The 18,619-nt window shown below is 32.2% G+C and overlaps 1 protein-coding gene across 13 annotated transcripts in view; it reads right to left on the bottom strand.

The window, feature by feature from the left end:
• Positions 1-18,619, bottom strand: part of LOC143918353 (four and a half LIM domains protein 2-like) — a 163,554-nt gene that overhangs the window by 20,766 nt on the left and 124,169 nt on the right. For 11 of the 13 annotated variants that reach the window (XM_077440295.1, XM_077440243.1, XM_077440235.1 and 8 more), the window contains 2 exons: positions 5,345-5,545; positions 3,399-3,573 (listed from right to left, as the gene is read on the bottom strand). In XM_077440295.1, the coding sequence (XP_077296421.1) occupies positions 3,399-3,573; positions 5,345-5,545 (376 nt within the window). Of the gene's footprint in view, positions 1-3,398; positions 3,574-5,344; positions 5,546-6,654; positions 7,038-18,619 lie in introns of those variants that run through there. The other 2 variants (XM_077440311.1, XM_077440321.1) reach the window with 2 other exon arrangements.

Here is an 18,619-nt window from a genome sequence, read left to right as displayed (position 1 = left end):
TCTCTATCATGAGTAATCCGTAAAAAATAATAGATACGATGAGAGAAGTTTAATGTGTTTTCCAAATATTTTATTATAACAATATGAAATGTAATATTGCAAAACATAAAAACAAATTGTTTAAATATAAATAACACTTGTGGTCAAAAGTACGAAATTAAACACACTGTCGTCTAACAAATTGTGCAAATAATACATAAGGCAATATGTACACGTATGGGATGCGTAAATATCATTAGAAATATGACAAGTATGCGTTCTTTTTTTAAATATAAATCACACACCACAATGACACGTTTACATAATTCATTAAACAACAAACGAAAATATACAAATGACGATGTGGGCGACGAATCGTCGTTGAGCTACATAAGAAGATAAGACCAACGAGAAAAATAAAATAAAAAATAAATTGTCAAAATATTTTGTAAAAAAATTGAGTCACGGAATTGAATCGTCAACGGAAGAATGAAGTCATCGAGATTGATACGTATGTATAAAATAACCAAACGAAAACAGAAGTTTAAAGACATAAGTTATAATATAATAATACGCGTTGGTGTGATTTAAATGCGATAAAGCATTGACTGCACCCTTTGAAATCATAATTAAGGGGCTTTTAAAATGCAAATTCGGCCCTGCGTTTTAAACAATGAAAGATTTGTACGTCAGATATGCAAATATGCGAGATGATCGTGTGGGCGACTATAGTTCGCCTACATCTCAATTCGAAGGATGCGAATTTGCAATGTGAATCGCCGTAAAAATATTGGTAACCACTGGCTGAAACTATTACGCAATAAAAAATAACGTGTGCGGGACGAAACGAGCCTCACGTGTAACCCCAAATTCAATTTTTGCTCACCAATTAATCAACACATTCAAGTGCAAAATTATTTAAATTTAATTTTAAAGAGTTTGAATTCAAACTATTTTTATTGGAAAAACGATTGAACTTGACCCGGTGATTGTTGGAATCAGAGAAGAAACATGCTTTTAACGATCAGAAGCGGAAAGAACATGGAATTAGTAATGTAAACGGCCACACTTAGGTCATAAAGTGATATTGAAATAGCCTCGTTAATTCTGGCCACTAAGCAAAAATGTTAAGGACAATATTTCGATTGATGAATTGCCGTCGTCTTAATCAACTTGCCGTGCGTGGAAAATATCAAATTTTGCGCGCCTATTAAATTACAATCTATGATTGAAATTTGGGACAGTAGCAAATCCGGGTTGTTTTGAAATCCGCGATACTAGAATTATGATCTATATTTATAGTGCAATACCCCCCCCCCATTTGAATTATGTGGTTTATACAATTACCTTATAAGTATTATATGTTCATATGTACCTATATAGTAATGTTATTGCATAAAAATGGGGGAAAAAACCAATTAAAACTTTTACTAACGCGTCGATGAATTACAAAGTATGTATGTGCGATGAATAGAGAAAAATCAACATTCATGTTAGTTATTGAATATAAAAAGCTATCAAACATAATATAAGGCACTTATTTATGTATGTACATTTAAAAGCAATACATTTAATTTAATCAAAGACGATTTTAATTCAAGTTCCATCATGCTCTTTATAATCAATATGTACATACAAATCAAATAGTTCAGATTGTTATTTATTCCGTTTATTAAATAAATAAGTCATTTATGTCAGTTAGAATGGGAAAACTAAGATGGATTTTTATATTCTTTATCGTAGAGATGGGAACGAATCCACGGGTAACCTGGACAAACTTGAGGAAGATACATAAAGTATACTTTTTCTGTGACAATGAAGGCTTTACATGAAAACAATTCACTATCGAATAATTTCACGATAGAAATCCTCGGTTTATGAGTCAATCATAGAACTACATAGGATAAAAGACGACTTGAAATACGTACACACTTGTGTATCTACATACATATATGTATAATACATATGTATGAAATTCCGATATCTTCATCGATCTCAACATAGTAATACGCCTTCATAACCTAGACAGAGAAAGATGTAGGATATTTTTAAAGGAGGCACCACCTTGGATTGTTGATGATGAATTTGAACTAAACTTTCTTTCCAATATTTAATATCTAAAATAGATACGGCACAAAAACTCTTAAACAATGTTTGTTAAATTAATCCAATATATCTTGTTTTAAAAGTCGTTCCAATTAAAAATATCCTTTTCTTAATCACCTAACTTCATTAAAATATCTCTCAATTTTATAATAGAATATCAATTATATAATTCAATCTCAATTATATAATAAAATATTTCTCAATTATATAAAATATTCTCTCAATTAAAAATATCCTTAACTTAATCACCTAACATCATTGTAAATCAGCAAATCTTTTTGATTGTGGGAATTTTTAATTTTCTTCTCTGAAACGCTTTACATCTAATTGAAGTCATTATTTTTTTATTATTTATTTTAAAATATAGAAAACATTTTTGTTTTCAAAAATTCACAGTCGTAATATTGTAATAGCAACCGGTTGGGAGCCCTTGGACAAAATTATCCAGAAAAAATAAACTATGTTCCCTCTGAGGAACACAGACTCGCGGGTTAAATAATTTGTATGTGGGCGGAGTAAATAAATAACAAGGAAAAATGGAATATCCCATCAGAAAGTGCACTCTGACAAACGTCAAAATTCATGAATATGAATTCGATGAATATTGGTAAGACATACATAATGCCATTTTTTTACATGTACACGCAAACGAGTCAGAACTCGAATAGGTGCACACCCGGTCGACCCCCTTTGGCGTAAGGATCAGTTGGAGTTTTCTCACACATCCATCTCTATTTGTTTGTAAGACGTGTTAAATCTCCCAACCAAACCTTAGTTAAAAAAATCGGATATGACCAACCCACGACTTTATCTATGCATTTGAGGAATATAAGAAGTATAAAAAACAAAATTTGATAAAGAAACATAAACGTTCACAAATACATGAGAGCATTTTCGATACGTTTGAGCGTCGATTTAGGGAAACTCACACATACAAAAGTTCTACTTCCGGTCGTTGGATTTTGTTAAAAAAATTTTATTCACCATAAATATTATAAGCAGAATAATTTGAGAAGACAGAAATAATCTAAAAGGTCAAAATAAAATAATGAAGTATTGTTTAAAAAAAAAAATTCTACTTCCAATTTGCGAATTCTAACCAAAACCTTATTAACTTTAAGTTAGTACATAAATAATACAAATATAAATTTTCAGCTTGATACGTTCAGTGGTGTGAAAAAAATCGAGTAGTCACAACATTTTTAAGTTTTCTAAGAGGAAAATATCCCACTTCCGATTTATTGAATTTAATGATTTCTTTTTATTTTTATCACATTGATACAAGTACAAATTGAAATACAAATTGAACTTACCAGCACGGAAGACTTCGCCGCATCCATCGCACCTGGAAGCGAATTGGGCATCGTAACAGTTGCCGCAGTAGATCTTGTCCACTTTCGAGCCAAACTGCTTGTCTACGAGAGACACGCGACACTTGGCACACAAGAAGCAGACCTCGTGCCAGTGCTTGTCCTTGTACGACAAATCCTGAAACAAAACCAACGTGCGATCATTTGAGATCAATGTGTAGGAAAAGTGTCAAAGTTGTGTAGTGGCATCGTACGCATTGCGAATTGGGACATGGGGAATCGTTTTTCGCGGTTCAAAGCTACCGTCAAAGCTTCGGGCTCACGTTTGTGCGTGTGACATAACATGGAATTGGAGCATTGCCAAGAGCGACCAGCATGAATAATAAATTGAAAATACGGCGATTTTTTTTTTGTACTACGCTGAGTAGAGTGGGCTGCGCTCGACTGATTTAAACGCGATTCTGTTATTCGATAGTATAGTGACGGGTGCAATTGGTCCAGTGGCTAACATTACTACATACGTATGTATGAATGTATGTGTGAGCACTCCTGACGTATGCATTGTGTGAAAAAAATTTAATCGCGGATGTACCTACATACATACATATATATGTATGTACATAGTCTCCTTGCGACACTCATCCATTTCATACCACACATTTTTCGAATTTCATCCACCTATCTCTTGGGTACCATCCGAGCACTTGTTTCGTTTTTTCTTTTAGCTACGTGACCCCTCCTTGCGATTTCAATTCTTCACTCTCTCCACTACATCAACTACCCTTGTCCTATTTCTCCCTCACGTATTCCAATATTCCGTTCCGTATTTTTACATATGAAATGTGACTATACATACATCTAACATCCCGCGATGATACTGAAACTAAGGTCTAAAAATATCATGCCGTAAATAGAAACCTTTCATCTGCATGTGTACATTCGTATCTTTTACCCACATACCCCCTCGAATGCTTTTCGAAAGAAAATACATACACATGTACTTGAAATAATAAGTATATGTATAGTTGAAAAATATACAGGCATGATTCTGAATCAAGTTTCTAAAATTGTACAGATTCACAACACACGAATTTATTTCTAAATCTACTTTGAATTGATAGTCAAATACCAGACGACAGGTGGCAAAAGACAAATAAAGCTCGACTAGCCAATCAGATAATGATTGAAAGCTCGAATGGCATCCTTGTCCTTGCCTTCGTGCGAAATTACACAATTAAGATCTTATATCTATTTCGTAAAATAGAAGATTGGCCAAGATCGCATAAGCAGTGACGGTTAATGGGTTAACCGGCTAATTTGATAATCGATTTCGTTTCGAACGGCTCTATTAGGCACACGTCGAATCTTATAAACTGCTCATTAGCTAAACTGACGTAAATTGATATCGATCGATCACTATATTGAGTTAAAATCGAAATTACTAGTTATTAAGGTATTTACATATAATAAATATCAAGTTAATTGAACAAAATGACTATTAAATAAAAAATAAAAGATAAAATTCAAATTTAATCAGCAGTTTTGCTTCTCGTATTACTCGTGTGCAAAATTTTAATTTTAATTAAAGACAATACTTCAAATAAATTATATCCGTTTTTTGGATTTAATTTATTTTCGGCCAGCACAAAAGCGAACAGTTAATCAATTTTGTTAACAAGTTTGTTCATCGATTGTTAACGTAATTTCTGGGAAATGTTTTCAACAACAATGGGGTAATTTTAAGCAGTTGGATCATCGGGCGTGGGAGAAATATCCACGTATGAATTTTACTACATAAATCGCATTATCGGCTATAAAAGTTTTATTATCGATCAGTGGGTGGATCTGAATTTCATTTCGATATTTGAAAGATTTTAGTTTGAGTGCGAAAATCATATGAAATGAAATATATAAAAATATGCTTATTTTATATGTATATATGTACATACCTTAGAGTCGATTCCGATGATCTTGTTGCACTCCTCGCATCCGTTGGCGAACACGCTCTCGTAGCACTTGATGCAATAAGGATGCTCATCCCTGAGCACGTAACGTTGTCCTGTCAAGGACTCGTCACATTGCCAACAGCAAAAGTGACCAGAATGCCAGTCCTTGTTCATCGCCTTGGTGTATTCTCCACTGAAAATAAGCTAAACCAGAAGACGCACACGTCAGATTTGACCAGTTGCAAATAAAATACAAGAGACAAAAATATCTACTAATAACGAAAAAAAAATGAAGCCCCACAGCTATTGAGATATTCAAAACGTGCGTGTTAATATTGTGATTAAGTAGCTTAATTCACACAATTAGTTTTTTTTTATATTGTATTAAATAAGTCACGTTTGTCAGTGTGTATATATGAAAATAATGTATATATTCGTTGTATGTACCTTAAATTATTGAGGGTATGTGCTGGTTGCCGTGGTTTTTAAGCGAGGTTTTAGTTTTTTGCGTTTAAAAACAATAAAAACATACATATCTGCAATATTTGATTACGTCGGACACATATTTTTATAATTATTATTTTTTAATTTTTTTCTACATATGTTACTACTATTTTAAAATATTTTATATGTTTTTGTTTCATTTTAGGATTTTTGTTTTAGGATGTCTCAATATCTTTAAACCAAAATATTCCAATATATTCAACATGGTTATAATTTAAGTAAAACATTTGAAAAATTTGAATAATTATACTGATAGGTTTAGTATAATATTTTGCTGACTGATTTTAATTAAATTCAATTATTATCATAGAAATTTTTCAAATGATTATTCAGTAAAAATATACCCATGTACTTTGTGATAGCGTGCAAATTAATTACTATATATTGAGAAATCTTGATATTGATACCATACAATAAAATTTCGTCATTATTCAATATATGTAAAACAGTGATCGAGTGTAAAAATTTTCTTAGACGAATTTTTATCGAATGAGTGTATTATGTTGAGCGGTTTTTTTAACGTGTCTAATCATTGTCAAATTTTGCAGATATCGTACGATCAAATCAAGTCACTTCGATCACTTAGCATAATTTCTTTTTGGATCACAAAAACTAAAGCACATGTCTTCCAAAAAAAATTTTTTTTCTTTTCATCAACATCACTTGCACTAGATGGATTTAAATTTCAATTTGCTTTGAAAAATATAGAGAGAAGAGACAAAAAAATAGTGAAACAAAATAAAATGATATGAATGCATGTTCGCGGTGGTCCTGTGGTCCCGCGCAACGGCCGATAGCCCAGCACATACCCATCGTTGCCGGTGGTGTTGGACTGCTCGATTTCGGTGACGGTAACTTCGCCTCCATCTTTGGACTCGCGCCTGGTCTTCGTGGTCTTCTTGACCTTCCTGGTCTTGGTGGTTGTGAACTGCATTTGCACGTCAACGTCCGCCATGGTTACGGGGTGTAAAACGAGTCGCGGTTCGTTCAAGGGTTGCTTCTCGGTGCACGGCCGACACGAGAATGAACAGAACTCGAATCGGGAATTCTTCCAGGAGTGCTTTTGGACATGTACACACGGCTCGCGGGAAAACCCCCCCACCACCCACTACGGGAGACCGTTTTAGTTCTGGATATAGGGGGAGAGAGGGAAGAAGAGACACAGGCGCCAGAACAGGACCACGCATACTATGTCACATCGTCTTAATCAAAATTGGATACGAATTTTAAAATGCGGAAAAAAAATCCTACCTAAGATCAAATGGCGTCCAAAAGTTTTAAAAAGTTCAATTTTGTTTTGAAAGTTTTCGGAAAGGAGTAGACGGCCAATTAAAAATCTAGCCAAATTCTATTTGATCATATGTAATGTCTTTCATTTCCAACGTCATATCAGAAAATTGTGAAATGAAACTAAGAAAAGCCTTGCAAAAATGTGGATTTCCGAAAATAGTCTAATAGTCTTGACATGTAATTTTTGCTCAAAAGAGCATTATTATGGTGTGTCCAAAGAGGCGTGTAATATTCCATGTAAACGAAACATTGGGTACTAGAGATTGAGATTTACGTGGTACTAGGGATTGAGATTGAGAAAATCGTGGATAGATAACTGTATGTGGTTACATTTTAATGAAAACGTTAGCCTCTAGGTTGAATCGTAAATTATTAAAAATAATTCTCAGATGAATAATGTCATATAAATGCATTAAAGTAAATTCGTAATAATAAATAAATTTTATATTTTATTTTAAACCAATCATATTTATTTATTTAAAGTTTGGACCATTTGAAAGTTTCTATCAAAATTGAAACAACCGTCTGACTGTATTTATTACGATTTGGTAAGTTTGTGCTGTTAGTGAATTTATCAATTTGAAATTGGCACATTTAATACTGAAAATGAATAAATTCCAGATAACCTAATCCACAATACGACATTTGTATCGATTTTTAATGTAATATTATGCAATTATATTCCTGTATATGTATGTACTTAATTCACGATAATATAGTATTAAATTTACCGGAATTTACCGATGGAGAAATTTTGACGATTAACCCGTAAACCGGTATACCGATATACCGGTATTGGAATACCTACTGAGTACAGAAAATTGACAGTAAATTTTACAATACTTACATATGTCCATTCAATTATTTTATTTTAATTAAAATACATTCCTAATCTTTTCGTTTTGAGAATTAAGATTACTCATCAAAGTTTAAAAAAAAAGGTGACAAAAATTAAGTAGAAAAACAACATGGTGACTAATTTAACACGCTGTTATAAATCATCTAGAATTATTAATTTTTAATACGAAAATGTACAATATATACATATGTATGTAAGTCAAGTGACTGTAGTGAGACATAATATGAATTATAATAAATTATAAAACAGAGAAAATGGTCAAATTTTTTCTATAGTTCGCATTACGTACACACATATTTAAAATCATTAAACTTTTCTTTTTTTAACAAATGGTGATTAGTTACGGTCGGTGAGTTTTGTTTAAATATAGATTGATTGAAATGAACACGGTGAAATTTAAATTTGTGTGTAAAATGTGTACATACATATGTATATCTAGTTCTGAAATGTTTTATAAACAAACGGGCTTAAATTGGCGAGATTCGCATAACTTTATTTGAATTCGAATCCATAATTACATATGTATATGTTGTACAGTTGAATTATCCAGTAATCAGCTAATTTTATACTCATGTTTCTAAGTACATACATAAAGTGAATAGCTTCAACATTAATAAACCTTAATCTGCATTTTTACAGTTAACATTTACAGTTGGATCAAAATAGTTGAATTTAAAGTAATTGTTTTCAAATTTGATAATAACAATGTTCACATGTCAAACATACAAGATATTCTCGTAGCGATTGCCAATTTTTTTCAATGTTAACGAACTGTTTTCGCCAGGACCAATTAATAGCCAACGAAGTGTATGTTTGTTTTGCTAAATTGCCCGGAAAATCCTCATCGAAGTAAGTATTGTAATAAAATTTTGAAATCAAAATATTTATAAGAAAATAGTTGGGATTAACGTGAGTACGAATCAATCAATCAATCGAGCAGACATCATTAGAATGATCGCAATATTCCCTTCGAAATATTTAATTATTTTTTTAACAAAGCCGGATGAAGGCGAGTAAATGAACTGATATGGAACGGTAACTAAGAGGTCATAACATGTTTTTTTCTTACTTAAAAGAACGCAATTACGGGTTCTCGTTGCAAAATAATTGACATTCTTGCATTCTTGTACAGAGACCATGATCATATTTGAAGTTGACATTTCGACATGATATTCATTTACCGTTTGTTAATATGCACGTGATAGAACCTTGAGTCGAATTTATAAAAAATATATACCTATACATATTGTACTTACACATTTGAGTCATAATTTACACATTTAAGTCATGAACATGTAAACATACACATATTATATGTGCTTAAGTAGCTACTGAAGTTACCAAAAATGGAATTATTCCAATATTAAAATTAAGATTTTTCATAAAAAATTGCGTAATTTATTAGTTTTTCTATGGATTTTAAGATAATATATATTTTTTTTATATTTAAGATAATATATTTTTTAAGATAATATCAGAATCTGAAAAGAGCGTCTTCCATTGCGGAATCGTTAATACAAGAAGAATACATTCGCTTCATAATATAGGTAGTTCCATCGTTAGATATATGTATGTACATATGTATACATATGTATGTACATACATACATTCGCCTTTAGTGTAACATTTAAAGAACGTTTTGACTGGAATATTTTTGTAGGGATTTGAGATAAGAATTCCCGGGATACGGGGAATAAAAAATTCCGTGAATTCCCGGGAATTTCTATCCCTGATCAACCCGGGTAGACGTACGTACGTAATGCATTTTTGTGTTGTATTTGATAAAATTTATAAAAATATTTAGGAATATTATGTATGTATGTATGTTTTTTTTTATATAAAGTTGATCAATTAAGTTAAATTTCAAATTCAGGTACTCAATACACTGAAAAATGATTGCGCCTCTGAGAGGGCACGCCAGTGACGTCACAATGATAAACGAGTCGATAAGTGGTCTTTGCGTGTGTTCCCATAAAATTTTACATATAGACATATGCATGTATGTATGTAGACAGAAAAAGTATGCGTGCGTTGAAAAAAGAAGAGAGTTGTTTTGGCGGTCTATTTTGAAGACGCTGGTCAAATATTCCAGACTGAAAACTGGGTCAAACTTTTTGGGACAGAATCGTTTACATATCAATGAAAAATAATTACGTACATATGAACATATTTATGTATGTATATCGTTTTAAAAACGGTTTAAAATTTAATATTCAATTCTGAAACAGTTTCAACGAAAGCGATATGACAAAAAATTATATATTTATGGATTGAACTCTTGAACCTTCGTGTCTTTACGTTGAGGATACAATGAAAGTTACGATCAACACGCGAAAGTTGGTCACTCGAATGACGGAAAAGAGAAATTTATATTTGTTCTTCATCAGTGATGATTATTAAATGTACCCGTTGAGAATACGCTGATATTTTCGGTTTAATATAAGATAATTCGTATTGAACGCCTACAAAAAAATTGCACGCTTAAAAGTTCGATAAAAGAAATAAATTTAATTGAAAAGTGAAAACGTATATGTATGTATAATAATGAATGCCAGAATTATTTTAATAAGAATTTTTCGTAGAATTGACTTGTATACTATATGTATGTGATACAAAATATATGTATTTATGTATTTTCATACAAAAATGTACTAATCATTATATGTATGTATAAATACGCATCTTATTTATGCAAGCAAATTTTTCTTTTTGGCAGTGTGGTTGTGAATCATGTCTACATATACTTTATGTAAACAGGAGCATCTGATTCTTATATGTAAAAAAAGGGTCTCTTCCCCCGTCGTACATACTCACTTAATTTGCGCGAGCAGGATACAACATGAACAAGAGGAACAGGCTTTTCCTACCGTATTCTGCGCGCACACATTAAACAAGGCTGTATGACAAAAAGAGAGATAATTTCACCGCATGCCACTCATATATATTATATATGTATACACAGTACCGTTTACCATGCACCCTTTTTTTTGATCTTTCGACTTAAGATCTTTGCCTTCCGATATTTGCGTTTTCGGGCGTTTCACTTTCGGTCCCGTGAGGGAGACCGGTAATATGTATCCAGAGAAGGGATTCAAAATTATTTGCACGCAATGATATAAAAGTTCTCATTGTATTATATTTAACTGAAAAAAGAAATGTTTATAGTTTACATATACATACATATTATACTATATGTACTTATGTAACAATTAGTTGCAATGCATAGCACGTATAATGTTATTATAATAGATATTCAATATATGGTATGTATATCGAAATATGTACATACATATTACATACATTAAATCAGTTACTGATTCAGTGCGCATCCATATTTACAAACATCAAACGAATAAAGACTGTTCTCGTGACATTCAGCAAACAGTCACAAATTCATTCATAGGCAAATGTTGATTTTATTATTATCTGTTTGCATAATGTAATCGATTTTGAATAACCATGACTCAACTAAATTTAAATTCAAAGTACTATATGTTTTTACTTTTTTTTTTTGAATGCCACTTCAATCATATTTCTATTATATTATTGAGAACGAATATTAATATCCTATTTTAAGTTTCATCGTTTCAAGCGGCAATTTTTCATTCTATCAGTAGACGAAGTTTTTATTATTTCAATTTACTTCGAATTGAAGATTGCTTTTGTTAAATAGTCATGGATATTATGTATATGAATAAGTTTATTGCAAATATCTGAAAGATTTAAAAAAAATTGGTTTACATACAAATATAAGCTATTTAAGTTTTATTGTTTTTGATATATAAAAAAATCGGAAAAAAGACATTCGGAAAAATGTTTTTAAATGTGATTTTCTTTTTTACTATCCTTAATGATATTTAAATATATACCATTATTATATTACTATAAAGTCATTGACAAGGTTTGGATGTCATTAATTATATTATAATAATATTCACCGGATTATTATTAACACATTTTAATAAAATAGCTAACTAACCAGTTTAATAACTATCATGTTTTCTTTTTTCTGTATTTATATACGAATATATCAATGGCTTAGTGCACAGATATTGTATGTTCATTTTAGAATTTGTATCGAATTTTAAGTTTTCCAATTTCCAATTGCACCAAAAATTTTTAACAAAAATTACACTAAATTGGACATCCAAAGTCATCGAGGTTCGCACCTTTGTACATACCGATCCATTCTCGCGCAACCCTAACCAAAACAAAATCATCAGACGCCAATTAAATAGACACGCACACACGATGCACTTTCCTCAAGAGCGTCGCATGTTACTTGGCACACCGTCTTATTTTTTCCTCCGCCTGAAAGCGAATCGTAGAAGACCAGACCGTCTCTGACACGGGCCTGGATTGACTTTTTTCTCACGCTGTATGAATCGAAACTCAATTGTGTTGAGTCCGATAATGGTCAGCCATTGTATGCAAGTGTGTATGTGTGTTTAGTGTACGTATCTATGTAGTTATTGGTCAGTGGTAGTCGGCCTGGGTGCCCAACTATATTTAGCCTGGCCGTAAGTAAGGACGGTTTGGCGAGGCTCGTACTGTTGTGCCGGGTGCACAAGATCAGCCACTTGACCTGCTATACTGTTATACTGTTGTACAAGTCGATGAGACTTTCCTCTTCTCTGCCTCCTCCTCTTCCTGAGGGAGATCGTTTCCGAAACATATAAACGAACACTAGATGGAGTTTACTCGCTAATTATTTGTATAGCAGTTAATCGTCGTGGGTAGGAGTTGCTATGTATGGCATAGTGCTTCCAATCCCGGAAGGTTACTTCAGCACCGGGATTTGCGGTGCTGGAAATTTCCGATCCCGGGATTCAAATGAATAAGAAAAAAATAGTTCCATTGCATATTTTGTTAATTCAAAACCGTTCGTTTGCGTTTTACAAACTCTCCCGATGTTTCACGCAAAATATATGTACTCCCATATTGGCATTCTTGTTTTGAGAGTTTGGCTACATACTTTCAATTTTCGGTTCGCACCCATAGCTAAATAAAACATATCCTATAATGCAATTAAATAAAGTAAAAAAAAACTTTGATTCATTGATTCGTTTTTTACAAATAGTTTGTGCCGTCTATTAATTATTCATTGAAACAATTAACTTAATATACATATAACCTAATATAAAACCGCAATTACATTGACTTTATGTACAAATTCGGATGTAACCAACCCAAGACTTTATCTATGTATTTGGGGAATATAAGTAGGATAAAAAACAAAATTCGATAATCAAACATACACACACGTTCACACATACCGGCTATGAGCATTTTTGATACAAATTGAACACAAATATATGGAAACTTACGCAAAAGGTCTACTTTCGGTTTACGAATTCTGACCAAAACCTTATCAACTCTATGTTAGTACAAAAAAAAAATACAAATATAAATTTTCAGCTTAATATGTTCAGGGGAGTATAAAGAATCGTGGTCACAACATTTTTGACTTTTCTAAGAGGAAAAAATCCCACTTCCGGTTTATCAAATTTAGTGATTTTTTTTGTATTTTCATCACATTGATACAACAATTATACTTGAATTTTTATATACATAGCTTGTTATCAAACTTAAAATTCTAGAAATGAAATTTCAGTTCAATAAACAAAGGGTTTCTGAGAAACATAAAAAACCTTAATTCACTAGAGTAAAAATACTACTTTCGGTTCATAAAAAACATTTTAAAAATATTGAGGTGAAAAATTAATAATTTCTATTACATGTAAAAAAATTTCAGTCCGATTCAATAAGCGGTTTGGGAGATATTTGAATTTCAAATCTTCAAAAAAAGGACACTTGAAAGGGGAGCTTGAAATTTACGTCGTATTGATAAAAATTTCAGTAACCGATACTAAGTTTCAGTTCGATAGGCCGAACGGTGTTCAAAAAATCACCAAAATACATTGACACAGACACACACCCACATTTTTTTCTAGATCATAAAAACGTGATCATCGCTCGATTCTGAGTTCGAATCAGTCAAAATATGGTTCAAATATCATTGCTGTTGAGCACAAAATCTGCGACACAATATAGGCCGTTTTTACCATTTCGTGGAAACGGCGAGCCGGCGTCGAAACGGGTTAGAGCAAACAAATTGACTTTGGCTGTCATTGCTTATCCCACCATTGTTCATTATATAATGTTGTTTTATATTTTTTCCTTATTATTTTTGTAAAAATAATATTTTTAAATAAGTTTAGGCCAGCACCGTAATCCCGGTATTCTGACTAGTTTCAGCATCGAGATTCACGGTACCAGAAAACACCGGGATTGGAAGCCTTAGTATGGTATGTATGCACCTATAGGGTGTAAGTGCATTAAGTTCATTATACGATTGGATAATGCAACTGTGTAAGTTGTGTAAACTACGAATTTGACCTAAATGCTAAATGTTCGATGCGGAATCGAATCGAATATTATTTACGGCGCACGTTAAATCATTGCAAATTTACGATTCGGGGCTATTCGAATGAGCTGTATGTTACAAATATATGAACATATTACATATAATATATGACGTACATACATACACAAATACAAACAGTTTGTATAATCTATACGAGTATACTGCTAATGTGATCGCAAAACAAATATGTATGTAGTGATGATTGGTACTAACTATTATGTACATATACATATAATATATATATGCATATTAACATGAAATAAGAATTCTCAATTTAACTTCTTAAATTTCTCGAGAATTCTCAAAAATTTTTGATAAATGAAAAAATTTATATAGTACAGTAAAGTATCGTTTATTCGACATTATTGGATTCAAGAATACAAATATATGTTTTCGCATTATTTGTATTAATTTTGTAATTTGTAATTTGAATATTAATTTTGTATTGAAACTTATCGGAGAGGTTTCTATTATCACCAAAGCAAAGATGACACCGCCAGCCGGGTAGAGTAATAGAAATTTTTTTCGAGAAATTCTTGATAAATAATTCTCGAGAAGGAACACTACCCAGAACCAAGGGAGGGGCAAGCCGGGCATTTCCCGGAGCGGCAGAATTGGGGGGCGGTAAAAATTGGTTTAAATAAAAAAATAAATCTTAGAGACAAAAAAAATAAATTAAAAATTATAAGACACTAACGTGTCGTACATTTCCAACACACCGAATGTGATGAAGAAGTTGAAATCATTTTTAAAACACGATCATCAATAAATAATGTAATTGATAAACAATAGATCTTCACAATGATTTAAAAAAAAAATAATGGCGTCAAATTTTAATTTTAAGGATCAAATTTAAAATTTTATGATTTAAAAATAGATCGAAAATTTTGCAGACACAGAAATAATTAAAAAGACTAGACAAAGTAATTTTAGAAATAATTGCAATTCATTAAAAAATTATATTTTTTTAAACTTCGTCTGCACAATGACTGAAGGTAATTTAAGGTGTATTGTTTTTACCCAGAACGAAGAAAAAGCTATGTAGATCGAGGCCTGTATTTACTGATGCACGTATACATACATATGTATGTATGTATGATGTGTATTTCAGCATTTCCACAGTTGACTAGAAGCTCTCAGCTACATGAGCCGCTATATTTGAAAGTCCAATTTTCAGTTCCAAAAACGCTATTTCTGTTTGACTTAATTCACAAATTGTTATCACTTCTTTTGATTCGATATGTCCAGAATCTTGTAAAGCAGAATAAACGTATAAAAGCAGTTTTTTTTAAATGTTGTTGTATAGGGGTGGGCTCAGGATACAAATGAAAGGCCAAAGTCGGTTCACAGCAGTTATTCAACGATTCAAGAGATCCACACGGATCCACCGCTCACTCCAGAACTGATTAACTGTGTGCACCTCGTTATAAAGGACAAGTTGCCCATCACAGCTTCCCCGATCCATAATGTATTATATCTATAGTCTAAGCACTTAAAGGTCTACCCTGGCGAGTCAATTGTTTACGCACGCACGCACGCCCGGGTCAATGAGAGCTCCAGCGTATCATTTGTTCGGGCACTGACAAAGGATACGAGTCCCGTTAGCCTAATCCGGGGTCTCTTTTTTCACCCACGAATGGACTTAGACAGTGGATACTGTCTCTTGTTTCCACGTTACAATATGGTTAAACGCCAAACATTATATTTAATATTTTACGAGATATTTCTCAAAATGGAGAAAAGTGGACTTATGCCACTTTCAATTATAACGACTCATATGTATATGCCAAAGTGAGAATCAGTTTGTTTACTATAAGAAAGCGCATGAGCGTGAAAATGTTTTTTTTACAAGGCTCTTTTTAGTTTTTTTATGATACGTTCTAAGAGAGTATGATTGATTGCGGTGCCACGACTAACTCAAAAAATCCTATTTTATTTTCGAATATGAAGATAAAGATTTGATTACAATCTAACTTTCAATTTACATATATATACGCAAGACGGTCACTGAAAAATCAACATTACAAAAGATTCATTTATGTATGTAGGTGCTCGAAAATGATGTAATCGCGAAAATTTGCTATAGCGTTGAAACACGTGGGTTTCACACGGTCGAACGGCGATATTTTTCGTTTTCATTCATTCGGCGATTTTTTTTCTTTATCGACGACGAGCTGTATCATCACTCTTCTGCGCGCATTTTCGCAATGAATTTATTTGTTTTTGAATGTGAAAACATAACGTTCGTTAGCCGCAAACGCTAATAATAATGTCGCATAAATAAGTTCTGTATTGTTGCGAGCTTTTCGACCACACGGTTAATGAACGTTTCGCGAAAAACTTCGCGGAAACGATTACGTTTGTAAATTGGCATTGTTTTTCAGAGAGAAAGTGTGCCCCGTACAAAAAATACCCTCATTTAACCCCGTAGCGGATTGCGATAAACATCGTATAAATATTTTTATATTTATATTTGCGTTCATGGTGTTTTAATTCTGCTTAAAAAAAGAATGGGCCGCAGTTTCAATTTGTGACCCAGATTTTTCCGAATAATTCACTTTTTGATATTATCCACAGATCGCAATCTATTTTTGGAAACGTAACCTTCTAAGACATTTAACAATCCATGCTTGACTCGATACAGTTTACAAATTATTATAAGGTGAAGACAAAGTGCGGCTTTAAAAAATTTGGAAAAAATTACAACGTAACGATTGGCATTTCATATTATAAAAATATATTGTCAGACGGCCAGTTTTTAAATAAAAAAAATAGGCTTGAATTTTCAAGTGGGATGGAAAGTCATATGCGACGCAAATGGAATATTTATTGAAATCTTATCGATAAAAGCCAAAAAACGATAAGAAAATGTCTATAATATATGTTTATGAATTTCAGATAAAAAATCTTGAAACCTATTGACACACTTAAACACGTATGTAAAGTTCCAAAAAGTTAAACATTTAAATATTTTATTTATTTATTACAAACGAGGGATTATAAGCAATGACCTAATTATCAACAAAGCGAGCAGCCATTTGACATCTATCGCTCAAAACAATATTCAACAGAGACTCGTGAGAATTTATTGGGAGCGTGTGAAAAATTCTTTACGCTTTTCCACGCCCACGTTTCAGTGACATATTAACAGATTTTCACGGGAGGAAAAACTTCTCTTGGAATAAAAATAAAAAGAGAGGAAACACTTCGCGCGCCAACGAATTAGCCGTAATATATCGACGATTTTATTACCGGTTTTATACACCACTGCTGAGAATAGTACGGATACATCCTGTTCGATTACGAGATCTCTACGTACAACATTCGAACACGTGCAATATTAAATGAATATAATCAAAATGCAGCGAATGTCCGTTTTCCATTTCGACCGACTTTAAAGTGTGCAACTGGACGTTGCACTTGGATGCACCGCCAGGTTCAAAATTCTCATTCAAATTTCCGAGCAGATAAGGAAGCACCTCTATCCAAATTCCAATCCGCTGGACTTCAGCCAACATTCTGGTTCAATTCGATTTCCTTTCTTCACCACGTCATATTTATAAATCGTATATATTGTAAATTTTTCGTCAGATTTGCACGTGTAATTTGATTAGGCGCCTAATCAGGCGAGTCAGGGTCGCTAAACATTCGTTTAAATATCAACAGAAATTATTAATAATATCTACCACTGTTTTATAACTGCATTGACATTTGTCAATACAGTTATCATCCGTTTCCAAAGTCTATAATATATGTAATTCGATTTGCTTAAATCAGGTCACCAAATATTATTTTAATGGATGATAAGTCTTATTAAAGTATTAAGTCTTATTAAAAAAAAGAGTAGTTGTGTACGAAAAATCACGTTTTTCAATAATTTATGCGAAAAGTGCAGTTATTGGTTTGGTTATTAATAAACTTTGACTTTTAAACGTGCCTTTGAAATTTTAGATCGGCGTAGATGAGCTTTACAGTTCAAAGAACCATGAAAGAATTTAGAAAGCTTTCTATTTATAAAGTCTAAATTTAATTAAACAAATTTATTTATGAATTCGTAGCAGTGATCTCAAATAAAAATTCGTATAAAATTATCATAAATTTGTTTTCGAATCACATTCAATTCACTGTCTGTGATCAGAGACGTTAATTAACAAGTTAATTATTGGGAGATATAAATAGCAATTGCTAATTGCTTTTG

Source organism: Arctopsyche grandis, chromosome 1, assembly GCF_051622035.1.
Source record: "Arctopsyche grandis isolate Sample6627 chromosome 1, ASM5162203v2, whole genome shotgun sequence".
Lineage (NCBI taxonomy): Eukaryota > Metazoa > Arthropoda > Insecta > Trichoptera > Hydropsychidae > Arctopsyche > Arctopsyche grandis.
The sequence above is the reverse complement of the archived record's forward strand: the minus strand, read 5'-3'. Positions and strand labels throughout refer to the sequence as shown.